At 37.4% G+C, this 17206-nt stretch overlaps 1 protein-coding gene across 1 annotated transcript in view; it reads left to right on the top strand.

Annotated features, from left to right (window-relative positions):
• Nucleotides 1-1306: 1306 nt before the first annotated feature.
• The window catches only part of LOC149303329 (ras and Rab interactor 2-like), a 28373-nt gene continuing 12473 nt past the window's right edge, over nt 1307-17206 (top strand). Inside the window, exons 1-5 of the mRNA XM_089481523.1 lie at nt 1307-1480; nt 4575-4675; nt 11178-11373; nt 12347-12458; nt 13613-13685. Coding sequence (XP_089337649.1) covers nt 1307-1480; nt 4575-4675; nt 11178-11373; nt 12347-12458; nt 13613-13685 — 656 coding nt within the window. The remainder of the gene's footprint in view (nt 1481-4574; nt 4676-11177; nt 11374-12346; nt 12459-13612; nt 13686-17206) is intronic.

Genomic DNA, 17206 nt, shown 5'->3' with positions numbered 1-17206 from the left:
CTATGGAATTTAATGGCACTACATAAAACAATAAATAATAATAATAATTGCTGATGTCTTTCCTCCTTGGCATTGTGTAAATGCACACCTGAATGCTCCAGACCAGCAAACTGCTAAAACTTCAGCTCTTGGGCAGCAACAATTGCTTCTCTTAGGTCATGTAAACCCGTTGAGCAGGGCCCTCCTTGTCAAATTGTTATGTTACATACTACTTGCATGGACTTGCATTCTGAATACATCCTAAATACATAGAATTAATATGTAGTTGGTCCCCCCCTTTGCAGCTATAATAACAGCTGCCACTCTTCTGGGAAGGCTTTCCACAAGTTTTTGGAGGGTTTCTGTGGGGATTTTTGCCCATTCATCCAGTAGAGCGTATGTGAGGTCAGTCACTGATGTTGGTAGAGAAGGCCTGACTAGCAATCACTGTTTAGATAATGCTACATTTCTAACTTTGTGGGAACAGTTTAAGGAAGGCCATTTTCTATTCTAGCCTGACTGTGCCCCACTGCACAAAACAAGGTCCATAAAGGTTCCTCAAGTGAGGGCTTTTATATTAGACATATTAATCTCTACTCTGCATATACGCTTTTTGGGAGTCTAGGCTCATAGTTACTGTATACTTTTACCATTGATGTGTTTTGAGAATCCCTTCCTTATCTATTTATTGTGTTATAAAATGGAAGGTAGATAGTTAAATGTATGTAAAACTATTAGGTAAATGGGTTCCCTCGGGAAATGATTTTGACTATGTATTATTAAAAATAACTTTTTATAGTCTCTAGAGGGGGTTTCCATTTTGGTATCAAATCTTTTTCTTAAAAATACCATTTGTCATGTCATCTGTCTGGTCAGTCAAATAATAAAGACATCTGCCTTTTATTATAGTTAGCAAGAACGACAAAATCTGCCCTAGGTATCAGTTTTAATAAAATGCATTCTATTAGATTCATATATTCATTAAACTGTTAAGTTTGAGGTTTGCATACATGTGTATTTTCATTATTAAAGTGCCCATAGTACTTATTTTTAGTATCCATACGTGTGCAGTGGTAGAATTAATGGTTTATAGCTTACCAGACCAATTTCTCTTTTAGTAGTCTCGTATCAAAGGGAACAGAAATTGTATTTTTAAAACAGATTTTTTTACAAAATACGTACAACTTTTTTTCAAACCCTCTAGGCTGTGACGTATATTGTCTTAGGGTGACAGGCTCAGGGCAGCAGGTCCAGGGGAGCAGCAGTCCTCCTGCTGCAAAGCCAGGGGATGAACTTGGATGATCAGGTCCCCTCAGACTGCTGATCAATGGGCCATTTACAGATCCTTGATCTCCTCAACCAGCAAATTTACACTATGGCACAGCCTCCACAGACTGCATTAAAAGGTGGCTTTAAGACACAGCCAAGACATCATGTGCTGGCACCCTGTAGTGAAGACAGTCACCGTGGAGGGGTGGCTGGGGGCACAGAGCTGGGTCAGGTCTAGGGCAGTGCCAAAGTTATATACACCGCTAAGTGTAGGTTAGCATTGACAAAATCTGGTTCCAATAAACTTCCCTTATCTCTGTACCTGAAGGCTGGCATTGTTAGTCATGTAATATTTTGGGTGTCTTTCCCTGCTCAAACACCACTCTGATCTAAGTGTTTATGCCAATGGAGTTTGTTGCTACTTTCATTAGTCAAGCTGGGTGATTAATTGTTTAGCATAAGTAGTCAGGGTGTTTGTCTATTAGATTGGAGCTGTATAAGAAACAAAAGTTCCTCTTTAAGTTCCCACTCTTTAATGTTTAGTGTTTTTGAAGCCACAGGACTTCAGGGCATGCAGTTGTAGATGTTTCTCTTCAGGATGTCAGAATGGCTGGAAGGGGAGCACATCTTCTATGGGTCAAACGGGTAGAGCAGCATATACAATGCTGTACTTTTCTGGTGGTTTTCTGATCCTTATATCCTGCCTAGTGTAGCTGTAAGAAATTGAAAAATCCATTCCTCATTTCTCCTCATTCATTCATCTACACAATCAGTTTATTAGAAACTATACATAGAAACACAGAACATGAAGAAAAGATTAGGACCATTTTGATCATCTAATCTGCCCGTTTTCTCATATAAACGTTGAGCTTTATTTGTCCTCTTATATTGCCTTCTATTCAAAGTAACCTTATGCTTATCCTATGCATGTTTCAATTTCCTCATTGTATTAACCTCTAATACCAAAATTAGAACTTGTTTTATGTGAAATGTACTGAAATCTGCATCCGATACAACCTGGCAAGTTAACACTTACATCCGTTCATTATTTTATGCAAAAGGCAGAGCTTATTCATCTAGGTTTTTTTTCTTGGCCAGTTTCCCAAGAAAACCATTTGTACAGTAGCAGGAAGGATGTGAGGTTCTCTGGTTCCCCCACTTAAATGTTTTTATCAGCAAATATTAGAGTATTATATTACTAAATTGCTACTTATTTTTTACTAAAATTGAATTTCAAGGAGTATTGCACCAAATATATATTTCAGCATGCAATTCTCTGTTCCATCTACCCCAATTTCAAATTGTTTGAACATGCTTTAATTGTTACATTGTACATGTCCTGTAAATTTGTGACTTTGGCCCTAAAAAGTATCAACTCCCACTAAGGATTCCATGTGCCTTTGGGCCAATATGGTTATATTCATGTTCCTTGTTCAAATACCTGTGTCCTGTAAAAAAAAATCTGTTGGTATTGTAGACCATGTACTATGTTTCACTTTTGGTTTTATTCTTTATAACCAATATGTATCAAAAAAATAAAAATGTATTTGAAAATAATGTAAAAACAACACAAATAGGTCTGTTGAAGCAAAGAACAAATTCTTTATTAATTGAACCTAAGTGTTCCTCCCTCTACTTACTTACATGAGTTACATTTTTATTACACTTAAATGACTTATCTTCTAGCATTAGATTTCATTCATTTAAAAATAGTCATGAAATATGAATCTAAAAAGCACCCATTTCCTTATACTGGACAGAAGGAAATACATTTGGATAGTAAATTGTGAAAACAATTGCCCATATGGCAGACAGGAAATTTATGTCTCTTAATAACAATCTTGAACTTATACAAATAAGGTTAAAGGAGCTTTTCCACCTACCCTGCTCAATGTAGCACCCAAATAGATGATTTTCTCGAAGATATGTCACAGTTGAGTCTAGATAGGCAAAGATTTTCAAATAGAAAATTTTTAGAACCGTTTGGTTGACACAGTTAGTAGCAGACTTTTAAAGGGATATTACGTTTGTGTCTGTATCTACCGTATATGTAAGGTCTACGTTCCTTGACATAACTTCAAGGTGAGGGACATGCTTGAGTTGCCTGGTAGTAGAATGGGGGCAAATGTGACTTCAGCACGGGGTGGGACCTCTGATCCTACCCAAGACACCAGGAGCTCTAGTTCATCTTAAAAAGCCATGCATTGCTGATTACTTATTTGTGAAATGGCTGAAAGAACTTAAGTGAATGCCTGGGGTCAAAATCTCAAGACTATTTGGCTTAATGACCATAACGCGCATCAGCTTTCACAGATAACGCAAACTTTTAATCTATTTTTTCAGGCATAATACATATATTAGACTAAATTCCATTCAAATATACCACTGCCAAAAGAACTGGACCATGTTATCAAAACTATTTCAAATAAAAATAATATACTGAGGGCTTTCGTGTTACATCATAATTTCAAGATAAAATGATATTGTGTTGCATATTGCATAATGTTTAGTTAACTCAAAATTCAAAGGAAATGTGTGACCAACAAGTTTTTTAGAAGCTCGTTTGTCTCTCCAGTGAAGTATTTTGTTTTATAATCTCTCATAAATCATAGGTTTATGGCCTACATTACACAGTAAACTTTAAAATGTGAGTTTTCTACATCGCTCATTCCTATATAAATAAATCTTTATGTAATGTCATTTTATTGTGATTGCAAAAATGTGGGTGATTATATGACAGATATAGAGATTAACTTATTGTGTTGATCTTTCTGAATATATACATATATACATCAAATAATATTTTTGACAATATTAACCTGAATAAGACACATGGTTGACCAAGGTCACAAGATACACTTGGTTTTCCCTAAACAATCCTCCGATAAATACTCCAGTTTTCCTTAAAAAAGGTTAAATAAAAATCTCTACAATTTAATTTAAGTGTAATTGTTTTAAGCCTATATCCCTCCTTAAGCCTAGATTGGGTCCAACCCATTGTTTTGGTGAATTAACAGATAATCAGATAAAACCACAGGGAATCCTGGCATACATATTGTTGGATTTAGATGTTTATAGTAATACTGGGCTTGTATCTGGGTTGGTTCCAACACAAGTTGAACAGTGAGAGATGTTTCCTCTGCATCCTGTAGCAAAGCTTTTCTCTGATTCACTTTTATCTCTGCCTCTGTTGGTCTGGGGAAGCCCGGTGAACGCAGATTATATATTAAAAGAAAAACACTCCTATAGTAGTGACTAAACCAGCTTGGAGTAAGCAACCACGCCCCTTCCACCAACTAACGTCACAATGTGTTCTCCTTCCTTAGCTCATTGACACGATTGCCTCTGAGATCGGTGAACTGAAACTGGAGATGGTGCAAACAGAATTCCGTGTCAGAGAAGATCTGGAGCCCACTGAGTGCCCGAGGTGATTAAAGCTTATCTGTATCACTTCTTTGTGTTACCTGTTTGAATTAACCAAATTTTTTAAGCGATGTCCTTTGGAACTTGGCTGCCACACCTGTGCACTTGTTAACAGTTTGGATTTCTTGTGTGGACTAACTTCAGCGGGGTTCTTTCTTTGGTAAGTGTAGAAATGTAGACTATATTTTAATTGCATTATTCGTTCACTCATTTTGTGCTACATTTATTACTTTTTGGGTGGAATAAGGAGGGTTTTAGCTAAAAAAGATCATCAGCTTCATCGGTATAACTCACGTAAAGTTCTGCGTTTCTGCTGGCTGAGATCCATCAATAATCAACTTAGGTAAATGTTAACACGGTCAGTTACCTGAATAGTAATGTTAATGTATATCTTCACAATAAGTAAAGGTTAGAGATCGTGACAATTTATCCAGCACTTCTCTTGAGATTTTTTGTTATTTCTTTGTGACTTGGACAACCAAGGGGGTCATACCTTAGATTTTGTCAAATATTATATAGAAATATTTGGATTTTTGTGCCATTAAACCAAAGTAAATGAACTGCCACCCTAAATAAAACATTTTCTATAACCTAATAAAGGCTGATAGTTGCATTTATACTAGCCATTATGTCCCAAGAGCTATAATAGGTATTGCATCTCTGTAACCTTGTAAGCACAATTATAGGCATTACGTCTGTGGTTTGTTTACGACACCTTTATATTTACATATAACCCCTGTTGTGTAGGTTTCTAATCATGATGCTTTGTTGCCGGTTGAATAATTAAATATCCACCTGTACTAAAATTGCATTTCAGTGTGGATCATTAATAACACATGAAATTATACGGTATGTTTATAAAGCAACTGAACAGGTTACTCCAGAAGGTGTGTTTTGAACAGAAACCTATGTTTGGCCAATGTCAATTGCACCATATAAAATTATATTTGCACTTGTTTACCGATGAAACTATTGGGACTTATTATATATGTTTTACTTAACCATACAAACTATACATTATATATATATATGTGTGTGTGTGTGTGTGTGTATAAATATATATATATATATTACATACTCTTTTATATATTCTATTTATTTGGAGCCTTCTAAGTTATGGTAAGCTATGCCAATATCTTACTTCTTCAACAAACGCTGTCTCGACAGTATGAGTTAGTTATTTGGCAATGAGGTTACCCAGCAACACTTTAAAATCCAGATCAAATATTTCTTCCTGGATATTAATTTGCTTTCCTTGTCAACAGTCAGTAACAAAACGCAAAACTGTGTTGGACAGCTCTACTAGGATAGCTAGAACTCTGCAGGCATGCTTGGCGCGAGAATACTTCCTCAAAGCCTGTGTCCATAAAATAAATACAGAATGGAGAAGTTTGACATCTTAGTGGACCTAAGTAGCTTAAAAAAATTGATGTTTACCTTTTCTAATTGTTTTCACCTTTACTGACCATGATTAGGCCCAAGGGGATATTGCCATGTAGATCCTTAGAAAGTGTTTCACATATCTGTTAGAGCTCATAAATATGAATATTCATGTCAAAAATTACTGTTATTTTTCATTTCTGATCTCTTAGTTATTCTTCCCTGTAGAAAGAGAGTTAGAAAACGTCAGGAGGTAAAATTAATTGGTATGTTAGCTTTGTCTGAACTTCAATGAGATAATGTTGCCCATTCCTTTTAAGTCAATTACAATTATACTGGTTGGAAATCAAAAAGTACACGCTAACGGTAATTCATTCCTACTAAAAATGTTCTAGTTGATGATTTCCCTTTCAATATTGATTTGGCTCAGATATATATTGAAAGTAAATCTTCCCGTTTTAATAGGTTTCGCAGATCTTTTCCTTTTTTTTTTCCCTCCAGTGGTTTAGTCGCCAAAGCAACATTTTTACAGTTGTCTGCAGTTATCAAAAGCCATACAGGATGTGCAGTTCTTGAATTCCAGGAAGCCTAATAAACACGCACACAATACAGAACTTTCGACATAAGATTGTTCATATGAAAACATAGCTGGACCTCTGTAGATCTTTTTGCTCAGTAATCTTGCCATTTACCATGTGCAAGATGGACAGTGATTCTGCCAGGCTGGAGCCCCGCTGACCTTCCTTGAGTTTTCACATATAATTGGGAGGAACTTTAATAGCAAACTTTTTAACAGTTTAACCCAGCACATGATAATTATTAATTACCACTATGCCAATATGCAGATTAGAAATCCTTGACCATTGGTATACTTTGAGGACTAGATTGGAAACTACTGGTCTAAGCACTGGCTGAGCTGCCAACTCATTCTGTAATGTTCACTTGTCAAGGGTAGGAAAGTTGAAGCCAAGTTCAGTTTAATAAATCAACATGTGCATAATTCCCAATGCAGGATTAGTCTTAAAATCTCGAGGTGTGATATCTCATGTGGTGGCTTTGTATCAGTATCTTAATCATTGGGAGTGGAAGAGTGGTGTTTATCCCAACCCAATTTCTGGGCAGATCCATCCATTTCCACCTGTCTCACAGCCTCAGCAATGCTTTTTTTCCTCTTTGAAACACAAGCGAAACATAAAGCCTTGAACAGTGTTCCCAAACTCAACAGATGACAAAGTCAACAGTGCAGTCAATACACACACTTTAAGCAGTGTAAACATTTTTCGACGCAGACTAGTGTTCTACTGGCACCAGTGGATTGGATCTGGGTTCAGTCTTAAACCGAAAGTTTGGCAGGAATGCTCCGGGTTATCATAAACAACTGCCCTCAAAGCCTATGCATGCATCACACGTACAGAAAGGAAAAGGGTGCTCCGGCTCATAAATGTGGCACCAACCACCAGTAATGAAGCCAAAGAAGTTTTCTAATTGAGTCAGGGACCGGAGAAGCTGACAATGTTTGCTTCTTTGAACCCTGCAAATATATTTGGGCATGGCTCTTTAAACACTGGAAACCCTCATATCACATTAATCACTTACCAGTCAACCTCACAATCAGCTCTTCATTTTTTCCTATGGATGTTTACTTCTTGTGATTTCCATATGTGTATCCTGCAGATTAGCAAACACCCCCACTGCCAAATTTAGGTAAGGAAGGACATTAAAAAGTGTATGAATGGAGTCAATGAAATGGTAGCACGATATTTGTCAGTCTATGTGTTTGTGTATTGTAATGTTGATATTGTATTACTAACACAAGGGATACTTGACCAATTTATAGAAATGCATGGAAAGTAAACATTTTTTCCTTTCATTTGTGTTAATAGGATGAAACAGCAATACTATATGAAACATAAAGCACAGTGCACACAATAAATAATATATAATATATAAATAATATATAAATGCAGACCGGGTAATTCAGTTGTCATACCTAATGTAGAACTTTAGAGGTCTACCACTACAACTGCCTTACCAATAACAAAAGCATATTAAAATATTTACTTTACTTTACTATGCATTCTTTACCTGTTCCACCTACTAACTGAATGAAGAGGCTACAGCTCCAGAGCAACTTTGTATTAACCCTCTCCTGTTTCTGAGATGCTAGAAACAACCAATCACTGGCAGGAAAGATCTCACTCTCAGCTCAGAGCACTCTCTTCACATGTGCACAGGGGGTTTCATTGGCCCATTTAGAAATCTCACACAAAACCTGCGTTGGAGCTGGCTGGTGGCGAGGATCCACACATGTGCACTGGTAAGCAAGAAATGCATTCAGCCATACCTTGCAAGCCAACAAGCTGTGGACGAGGAAACAAGGCAAATGTATAGATAGGGCGTATGATATGGTAACCAAAAGACTGTCCAGAGCACTGATTATGGTTTACATAAGTGTCTCTCAACTTTTAATCAACCAAGTACCACTTGTTCCCGATACTCAAATAGTATATCTAATTTTAATCTTCAGTCATTCATAATGACTAATTATATTCCATGCTGCATTACCTTACTTATTGTCTACTTATCCACCTGATCAGTCAACCTTTTTCATAAACATGTGTCTATTTATACAGAATGGGAGAGGCATTGATGTTTTTATATGTTATACATTTTATAGATAGAGAAAGACAATACCTTCGCCACATTATAAAAAACATTTGTTTTATGGATATCTACCAAACAATTGGAAATAATCGGATTTCTGGTCTGACAATTCTATTTTATTTACTAATGAAGTTTTAGTCTAAAGTTTTCCATTATCGCACTTTATTTATGGAAGAAAATTACTGTATCCCAGGAATTTGGGAGTTGTATATTTCTGGCACAGCTTAACGTTCTATTACCGGTAATTGGGTCATGGATATAGTTGTTATCTTTTCATGTCTGTGATGTGGAAAATGTTGTGGTGTGTTGTGCTAGCAGGAGCCCATCGTGCATACTTCCTCTATCAGTTTCAGTTTGATGATTAGAATTCTTTATGTTGGTCAGACCATCTAATTCATTTTAGGCCAGTTCTGATGACTGTTTGGATCACCTTTGCCATATCATATCTCTAAAGGGAGAGGAAGCATTCATTAAGGCATATTCTTAAATATTATTACATGCGCAGCTTTTCGTACAGCAGTTCGTTAACCAATGATGTTGGGAGGTAATATCCAAGAGGTGAGCAGCTGTTTGACCATCCATTGTCCCACTGATGTCATTAGAGCGACACTGCTTATCATAACCAAGTTCAACATATACCTCCAATTGGACATGATATGAGAGCAAGGTGCTGCCTGAGAAGTTGGAGATAATTTACAACTGGGAAAGAGGCTTTCCAGTTCTTAAATAATTCTATGAAGTTGTTCTAGGATGAAGAAATAACACAACTTCTGTACATAGGCTCAATGGATAAGAACAAGAGGCTAAGAGCAGTACGGGTCTAAAAAGTTCTGTAGTTTTAAAAACACATACGTATAGGAAGTTAAGCATTCCCTTTATAGCCTTGTATAAGACAGTAGAAAAACCACTGCCACCTCACTGGCCAAAAGACACTTTTTATGTTGATCTGGCAGCAACTGAGGTGGCAGATAAAATACAAACCATTCACTCAGATACAGGTTTATAGACAAGGTCTTCCTCTTCTGGGGTTAATACTTGTCATCAGATCTTCCAAATACATATATATATATAACTGATGTAGAATGTAACCAATGCTTTAATGACCATTATTAGGATAGGAGTTTGGGTTTTAACTCTTGTGTCACTTTTCATTATGAAGGCCAAAACTAGTGAGTTTCTTCGGCATGAATGGCCGAGCCAGTTGCTTATAATGCATAATTCAACATGTAAGCAGGCTTTAAAGAAATCTCATTGATTTAACAATACATTATGCAAGGCCGACTAGTCTCTTTCTATAACAAAAGCTCACTTTATAATGTAAAGTGAGGAAACCTCAATATCTGTGGCATATGTTTGATTGATATTAAAAGGAAAGGCATTATAAAACTGAGCACTACTGATAATATCCAGTAGAGGACTCTAAATGTTTGATTTTTGATTCAGTTATTGTACAGTGCCTTAGACTGGGAGAGAGCTGAACAAAGAATTACAAATTAGATTTAGTTTGTGGGCTGCAGGTTGTCTTTTGTGTTTTATTTACAGTCTGAGAGAGTTCGGAGGGTATAAACCTCAAGTTTATTAGATCTTAGTGTCCCTCTGTAAGAGAAACAGTGGCTTACTTACCTTAATGCAGCTATTTTCTAGGTCACAATGTTTGCTGAGTATAACTAATTTTAACAAAGCAATGTAGGGCAGCTGCACCTCTTCCCAAGAACTGACTAAGCAAGTCGGAGAAATTTTGTTGAAGGCTATACAAATGTACGCACTACTGACACATGTACACAGTGACCTACACACAGATACAATGCCTAAGTTATGCGAATGCAGCTTTCCAAGTGTGGCCTGTTTAGGAGACACAGTTCCTCTTTCAGGACCCAAATTCATCGATCCATCTTTGCTTCACAGATATCATTATATTATATAATCGGCAGAAGATATGATTATAAATGTAATTTATATGAGTAAAATACATTAGTTTTCTTCTAAACATCTTAGTTTCATAAATAGTGATCACTGGATCACAAAGCCACACCAAACGTCTCAGCAATGGACTACACACTAGCCATGGCTTTAACCACCCTCCGTAAAACAAAAGTGCCCCTCCTTGACCATTTAAAACACAAATGTTCAGTATATGTGTTATGTGTGGAAATATTGGGAGGTATACCATAACAATTTTGTATGATTAATGCAACATTAATTATATGGTACTAGTTTCTGATGAAAGATCCGGATGTTTGTCCTCCATAACAGTAAATCCAGTGATGTGAAATTTTTAATCCCTCCTTAATTTACAAACATAATGCCGTTTATTGATTAAACCTCATAGTTATGGGTATTATTCCAAAAAAAAGAGCACTCTGTACTGGTGATTGCATTCTATTCTGTTTTGTCAATGATAATAATTTAGAAAACAACTCTAAAAACTTTTAGACTTTTGCACTATTGTTTGTGTATTGCAGTATCAAAAAAGACATGGAAAACAATATTTTGTCAGAAAGAAGTGATAAGAAAGCTACCCTTCGGGATTCTGGATATGAGAGTGTCTCCTACAAACCTAGCATCCTTGATAAGCTTCTTCACACTCACCCCGTGTGGCTGCAGCTTTCACTAACTGATGATAAAGTACTGGACATCCTTCAAGATCAACCACTTGGGGTATGTACCATTGAAATCATACAAAAGTTCTTAAAACAACCCAAAATGTAAACTTGAGGTTAGGGTAGATATGTCATAAATTCTTCTAAAGTATTATAAAAGTAAATAGGGAAGCAGGGCTTAACCTGGAGACTCTGGGCCAAACATGGACGTCTGGTCACTTATAAACCTTATGTGTGCTCCTCAAGGACCACCACCAGCCTAGTGTTTCTCTGTGTCCCTGTTACAGTTGGACAGTTACCAAACCCAATGCGTTTAGTGTTCTTTGACAATCTAAGAAACCACAACTAACATTATGCATGGTCCCTGTCTATTTCTGTGTAGAGGAAACCAAAACTTCTCACTAACAAACATCATCCAGTTACATGTAACGTTCCGCCATTCCTGCCAAGGACTAACACGGGCTGTGTATTATGATAGTTGCAGTCCAATAACAGCTGAAAGGTGACAACTGTCCAACATCGCTGTATGTTATCTCTGAACAGTTGAAGTGAAAGCATATTTTGACTGCCAGTTGGCCTTTTCTATTTCTGTACATTGCAATTGTTCCTCGAAAGAGTCTTCTCAGTCAACTCAGTTTTGCAATCTTACATAGTTTTTGTAAACACAGATTGCCGTATCCATTCCCATAACCATTTTTACAGAGTTTTGTTGGAACTAAAAACATACTAAACTGTGGGAGTTAAAAATATGCTGATGTTTTGATGGTAAAGCTGAGCTTGGCTAGCTTACTTCTTGTAGGAGCCAGGGTTGGGTTGGAGAAACGCCATGTATTTTTAGTTTCTTCACCCTTCTTCGTGGACAGTCTTGCTACATTATGATGAACAAGTGGTGGCAGGTTGAAATAAAATATTAGAGACAGGATATATTGCCTTAGCTGGAAGTATAGTTTGTAATTTAATCAAATCAATATATGAAAAGCAATTAAGTCATTCTTTGTTTACATCATCTTCTTTTATATTTTGCTTCACAGACATTTCTGGTTAGAAAATCAACAAAGCTTCAAAAGAAAGTAATCTCGCTTCGAGTTCCAAATGAGTCTGAGTCCTGTTTGCAGGAATTTGTAATAAAAGAGAGTTCGTACAGTAAGTAAATTGCTTCTCCGTACACCGTCTGCTGGTTCGATTAGATATGTTATGAGCAGTTTAATAATTTTGGTAGTGCATTGCTGCGTTATGGGACAATGTATGACTCACGGGCTCCGTCCATTAAAGAGTCCGTCATGATATTCACATAAACCTGCTAAACAGGTTACGGTGTCTGAGAAAGGTACGAGGAAGAGCTTAGTGATATAGGAAAGGTGTAAGTTGTTTATACAAACGCATACCTCATAGTAAAGTGATATTTCCTGGTAAACTTTTGCCCCACTAACTTTATTTAATTCTGGGAGTTTTTCTTCTTTTTGAATAAACTCTCCTTCTGTATCTTGTTGATTCCCTTTATGTGTTTAAATGTTTCTATCGTATCCCCCCTGTCATGTCTTCCCAAGCATTACATGCTGAGATCCTTTAACCTTTCATTGTAAGTTATAGGTTGGGCAGTCCATATTTCCCTGACCTCCTTATTTTCTAGAAGGTCAGAATTTTTACTGGGCATTTGGTTATCACTCTGCATTTTTCACCTCCAGGCCCATCATTTATGACACCCCACTCAACGCCCTCCTCCCCTTCTCTAATACCGTCACTTGCTTTAAGTTAACAGAGCTAACATAAAATTGAATCTTTATAAACTCTAGAAGAAACCGCTATTTACACCAAAGCGTATTGTGTGTCTATATAGTAACTCGCAGAGTATTTTTTATAAATTACTAGACATGGACTTGAAACTTTACAAAAGAAAAATTAATAACATTTTGGCCATTGTCCTTTTTTCCACAAATATAGTAAAGATTAACCCCGGGGCCAGCAGTAGAGTGGGCTGCAAGTCATGTCAGAACTTTGTTTTGATACTTGTGCATTGCGCAATCCAGATCTGTTTTGACCCATTTGTTGTGGATGAGAGCATGGTCCTGGAATGAGGAAAACAGACATAACTTCCAGGCTCCGAAAATTTCGCAGAACTGCTTTCTTGGCGTAGAGAGTCCTACCCAGCACAGTTGTTTTCAATTAGAAGCACACTACTTTGTTTGATAGTTGCAAAACATTACTGCTTACTCGGTTCAGAAAAACACCAGAGTTGGAATTAACCGTATAATGCTCATTTTGTAATCTTGCGTCCTTTTTCTCTCTTTCCTCCTCAGCTTTTTCTTTGGAAGGCTCTGGAATCAGTTTTGCGGATGTATTTAGGCTTATTGCCTTTTATTGTATCAGCAGGTAAGAGATGAGTAGAACATGCACATTATTAGCCAACACAAACTACATATCTTCTAATATCAAGGAAAGGAAACAAAACACATAGGGTGAGCGCATTTAGAACGAGAAGTACAGACCCAGAACATGTGCGTACCTTTTGTGCACTTCTAACTAAGTAGGTGGCATAATAGCACCCCAAATTCTGTGGAGTGTGTGGTACATTTTTATTCTTTTCCCTGGAGATTGTATTTTACAGTGGGCCAACAGTGACTGTGGCTTTCTACACATGGTAAGCAATGAAGGGTATTTCTTTCCATGAGTACTTTTCTATATCATTTCGAATACTTCCCATTATCTGCTGTCCCAAATTGGAAAACCCAGAATTACAGCAATGGGTTTTAATAACATAGTAACATAGTTCATAAGGTTGAAAAAAGACCAAAGTCCATCAAGTTCAACCTATATACATATTGTGTCCCTACTGTGTTTGCTTACAGTTACAGTTTTACCAAATTATGGCAAGTAGGCTTATCGGTCAACTGTTCTTTAATCAGAGTTCCATAAATTATGAAATAATTGTATTGTTTCTTGAAGAGTGTGACAACTTTGAAATCACGAGAAACAAACACATGAAGTCAAATATGCGGCGCACTTGTCTTTTGTCTGCAGAACCCTAAAAACCCATAGCATTACTAAACCATTTAATATCAGGAACAGTATGTTGGAGGATCCAGTCTACAGGCCCATTGGGTTTAGTGCTATTTCTTTGGTATTGGGATGTAAAACTTCATGGAATAGTCTCCTGTGGAGTATGCAGCGTGATTCACTAGGTAGGAATCACCATACAGGGTAGTTGTGAATTACTTAAATACCAAGTATCATTTCAGATATTGTCAGCTGCTGCTCTCTAAAGCTGTTGCCTCCAGCAAAAACAAATGCCCAGAGCAATGAGCGGCGTGCGAGAAGGACCCATCTCTTTAGTCATCACACCTTGAGAAACTGTGTGTTTTGGAAAGACTAACATTGCACGCTAAGAGGAGGTTGGATATCCATATTTTGGCTGATGCCGCAGTAGATTACACATAGCTTTCTGACACAGTGATGTAACTTGAATGCTTTTGGTTGAATGCATACCCCTACCTCCGCTTAGCCTTCACAGTGGCAGCGGGCAATCATTTGTTTAATCTGACTCACAATTTAAGTAATAAGTTAGTAAAGAAGATAGTCTTGAAGCTAGAATACGGACCCCCTGGCATGGGTACAACTCACTTCTGGGCTGTATAGGGAGTATACCAGATACAAGCAAGAGGGCAAGTTGCCCATGATGTGGCAAAACTCCAAGGAGTAGGACAGAGGACCTCACTGCATCTTTATTATCATTGGGGGTTTTTTTTTGTTTTTTTTTAGCACCATCATATTCCGTAGCGCTGTACAATGGGTAGACAGGACATAACATGTAGTATAACATAACAATTTGACTTACAGAAACAAAAGGTAAGGTGGGCCCTGAACACACGAGCTTACAATCTATAATCAAATATATAGTGGGCACAGTTTAAAAATTAAGCCTAGGATGTAGAGCTCCCAGAGCACATTTAATAAAATACCATAACATGCATGGTATGTTTTTAGTATTTAAGGCGATGGATATACATTTTAGAATAATAACTCCCAGAAGCTATATTGTATATTCAAATATGTTATATCTACAGTGGAACCTTTTGTTGACGTTGATACCTTTTCTGGGGGCCGACATAGAAGATGATGGGTTCTAACTTTACATCCATTTCTATGTTGTCCCAATAAAAGGTATTAACTAAAGATTCCATTTTCCCTTGGGATAATACAGCTATATCCATTTTTAGGCAAACAAATGTTTGCTGGGTTATAGACCACCCTTCCAATGCATATCCCCCAGCTTCCCTATACATTTTACCAGCTTTCTAGTGTGTATTATCGCTTCTGCTTTATACAATTACTGTTACATCTCTGTAGTTATCAGTTCGATTGTAGTAAACACCCTTAGCTTATCATCTAAAAGATAAGTAGATTTTATGGAAAGCTTGTTTATGAATGACTACTTCCGAAATGAAGAATGGACAGCAGTCTTTGAGGATCGTGTATATCTGGGCCAGTGGCCAGGGACAAGTGAGATAATATGCATGTCTGTGTAAGGAGCCAAAGTGGGGGCATGTGAACCCAATGCCCCCGTACACTGACTGAATAGATCCGCCTAATGATGGGCTAGTGCCACCTTTCTGCACGGCTCGGTTGCCACCCCACAAGGGACTTTCCTTTGCCATAAAATTGCAGAAGCACATGCGCAAATTGAGCTATTTTAATGGAATGATGAATCACTGCAAGATAAACTCATTGCACGTTAGTTACTTAGTTCCTTTCCCTATTTTAGGAAGTTGTGGATGTGTAATAAATATATGTGTTGGAGATAAAAAAAACATGAATATCTCGAGTAGTTTTAACTAACATGCTAGGGGATCGTTAAACCTTTTATTTCTCTCTCTCTCCTCCCTCTGAAGACCCTGAACTCTTTACACAACAAAATAAGATAAAACCAGTGCCATCCTGGCTGGTCTATTATTTAAAAATCTGAGACATGACCTTGACGCATTTTCTCCTGTTTATATGGCGGGTGAGCTTTGGGTGTGCTCTAGGCAGAGCTGGTAATGCACGTTTTGTTTTGGTGCAAATTCCCAGAACTTGTGTTTGTAGCTTTTTAGTTGTTTTTAGGTATTCAGCCACCCTGGCCCCCAGCTCTTAAAACTTTCCCTTGCATAATAGGAAATGTGGTCTCCTCAAGAGATTTTCAGGGTAAAGCAATGTTAACGTTGGCCGCTCGCTTCATTGATTCATTTGTGCGGATTTTTTTTAAGGCTCCTGGATGCCTTCCAGCGCTGGTGTATACAATGGTTGTCCTGCTCTGTACTTTGCAGAAAACCTCAAATAAACTCCAGTAGATTAGTATTTCATGCTAAGGAGGAAACTTGTATTTGTTGTTCGCAGGCAACCTTAATGCAATTCACATCTAAAAACCCATAAGGGATTTTCAGGCGTGTTTAGGAGAATTTTTATATAAAGAACTCAAGCTGCCTTTACTCCATTCTTTAACAAATCAGCAACACTAAGCAGTCTTCGTTAAAACTCCTAGTGTACACTATAACCAAGGACGGCAACCGCTAGTGTGTCGGGTGCTGTGAACTACAACTCCTAGAATACTCAGCCTAAAGGCTAGCAAAGCATCATGGGATTTGTAAAAAAAAAACACAAACCTAAGGCACCTCTGCCGTTTGACATGGCTTTTTCATTTTCCACATACATTTGCATCATGCTCATTGCATTTAATGGTGCCCTAATAGCACAACGGGGAATACCAAACAAACACATGCATCCCAAGACACTTTATTGTTTAATGGAACTGGGATACATACATTAACCCCTTAATGACAAAGCCCGTACATGTAGGGGCTCAAAATACATTGTTTTCAATAGGTTTAGGGACCGCCCATTGTCCTTAAGGGGTTAAA

This window comes from Sceloporus occidentalis, unplaced genomic scaffold (genome assembly GCF_023333645.1).
Source record: "Sceloporus occidentalis isolate IW3139 unplaced genomic scaffold, rSceOcc1.0.p SCAF_15, whole genome shotgun sequence".
In the NCBI taxonomy this organism is placed as follows: Eukaryota; Metazoa; Chordata; class Lepidosauria; order Squamata; family Phrynosomatidae; genus Sceloporus; species Sceloporus occidentalis.
This window is presented reverse-complemented; position numbering and strand designations above follow the sequence as displayed.